This window comes from Buceros rhinoceros, unplaced genomic scaffold, assembly GCF_000710305.1.
Source record: "Buceros rhinoceros silvestris isolate BGI_N320 unplaced genomic scaffold, ASM71030v1 scaffold19962, whole genome shotgun sequence".
Lineage (NCBI taxonomy): Eukaryota > Metazoa > Chordata > Aves > Bucerotiformes > Bucerotidae > Buceros > Buceros rhinoceros.
The window spans coordinates 998-1,490 of NW_010397383.1; the positions used below are offsets into that span (position 1 = coordinate 998).

The 493-nt window shown below is 62.7% G+C and overlaps 1 protein-coding gene across 1 annotated transcript in view; it reads left to right on the forward strand.

Moving 5' to 3' along the window:
• Window positions 1–216: 216 nt before the first annotated feature.
• The window catches only part of CCDC43 (coiled-coil domain containing 43), a gene marked incomplete at its 5' end in the record, with an annotated part of 4,575 nt that continues 4,298 nt past the window's right edge, over window positions 217–493 (forward strand). The window contains one exon of the mRNA XM_010146242.1: window positions 217–418. Within this exon, the coding sequence (XP_010144544.1) occupies window positions 217–418 (202 nt within the window). The remainder of the gene's footprint in view (window positions 419–493) is intronic.

Below are 493 nucleotides of genomic sequence, written 5' to 3' on the forward strand. Positions count from 1 at the left end.
GCTGTGGAACCAGCGTGTGGTGCAAGGGCTGTGTCAGGTGGAAAGGGAACAGCTGCGGCATCGCCTGGCGCGGGGCGGAGCGGTCGGGCACGGCCCCGAGGCCTTGCCTCTGCCTCAGGGTGAGGGGTTCTCCAGTCCTGAGCTGGGTCAACAAGGAGGCGCATCACGTCACGTTGTCCTGGGTTCACCCAACCCCGCTGGCTGTTTGTCGAGCAGATTCTGGAGCTGGCTGCTCGGGTTCTCTGCAGCGAATTCTCGCCGTGCCTGGCTGGGGGCGATTACGGCAGCGGGACCTTGCTTGAGCGTGAGCAGCCTCTGTTCCCTCTGCAGGAAGAAGATCTCTTAAGTGACGTTTGCAGAGAAGTGGTGGAGAAGTGGTCTGAATCCCACACTGCAGATGCCAAAGAGAAGAAGGAAGGTAGCGTGGCGGCTCGGTGGGCCTCCCCTCAGTGGGCCCTGTGTCCTGGCCAGAGTTCTGCGCCACTGCTCCCTC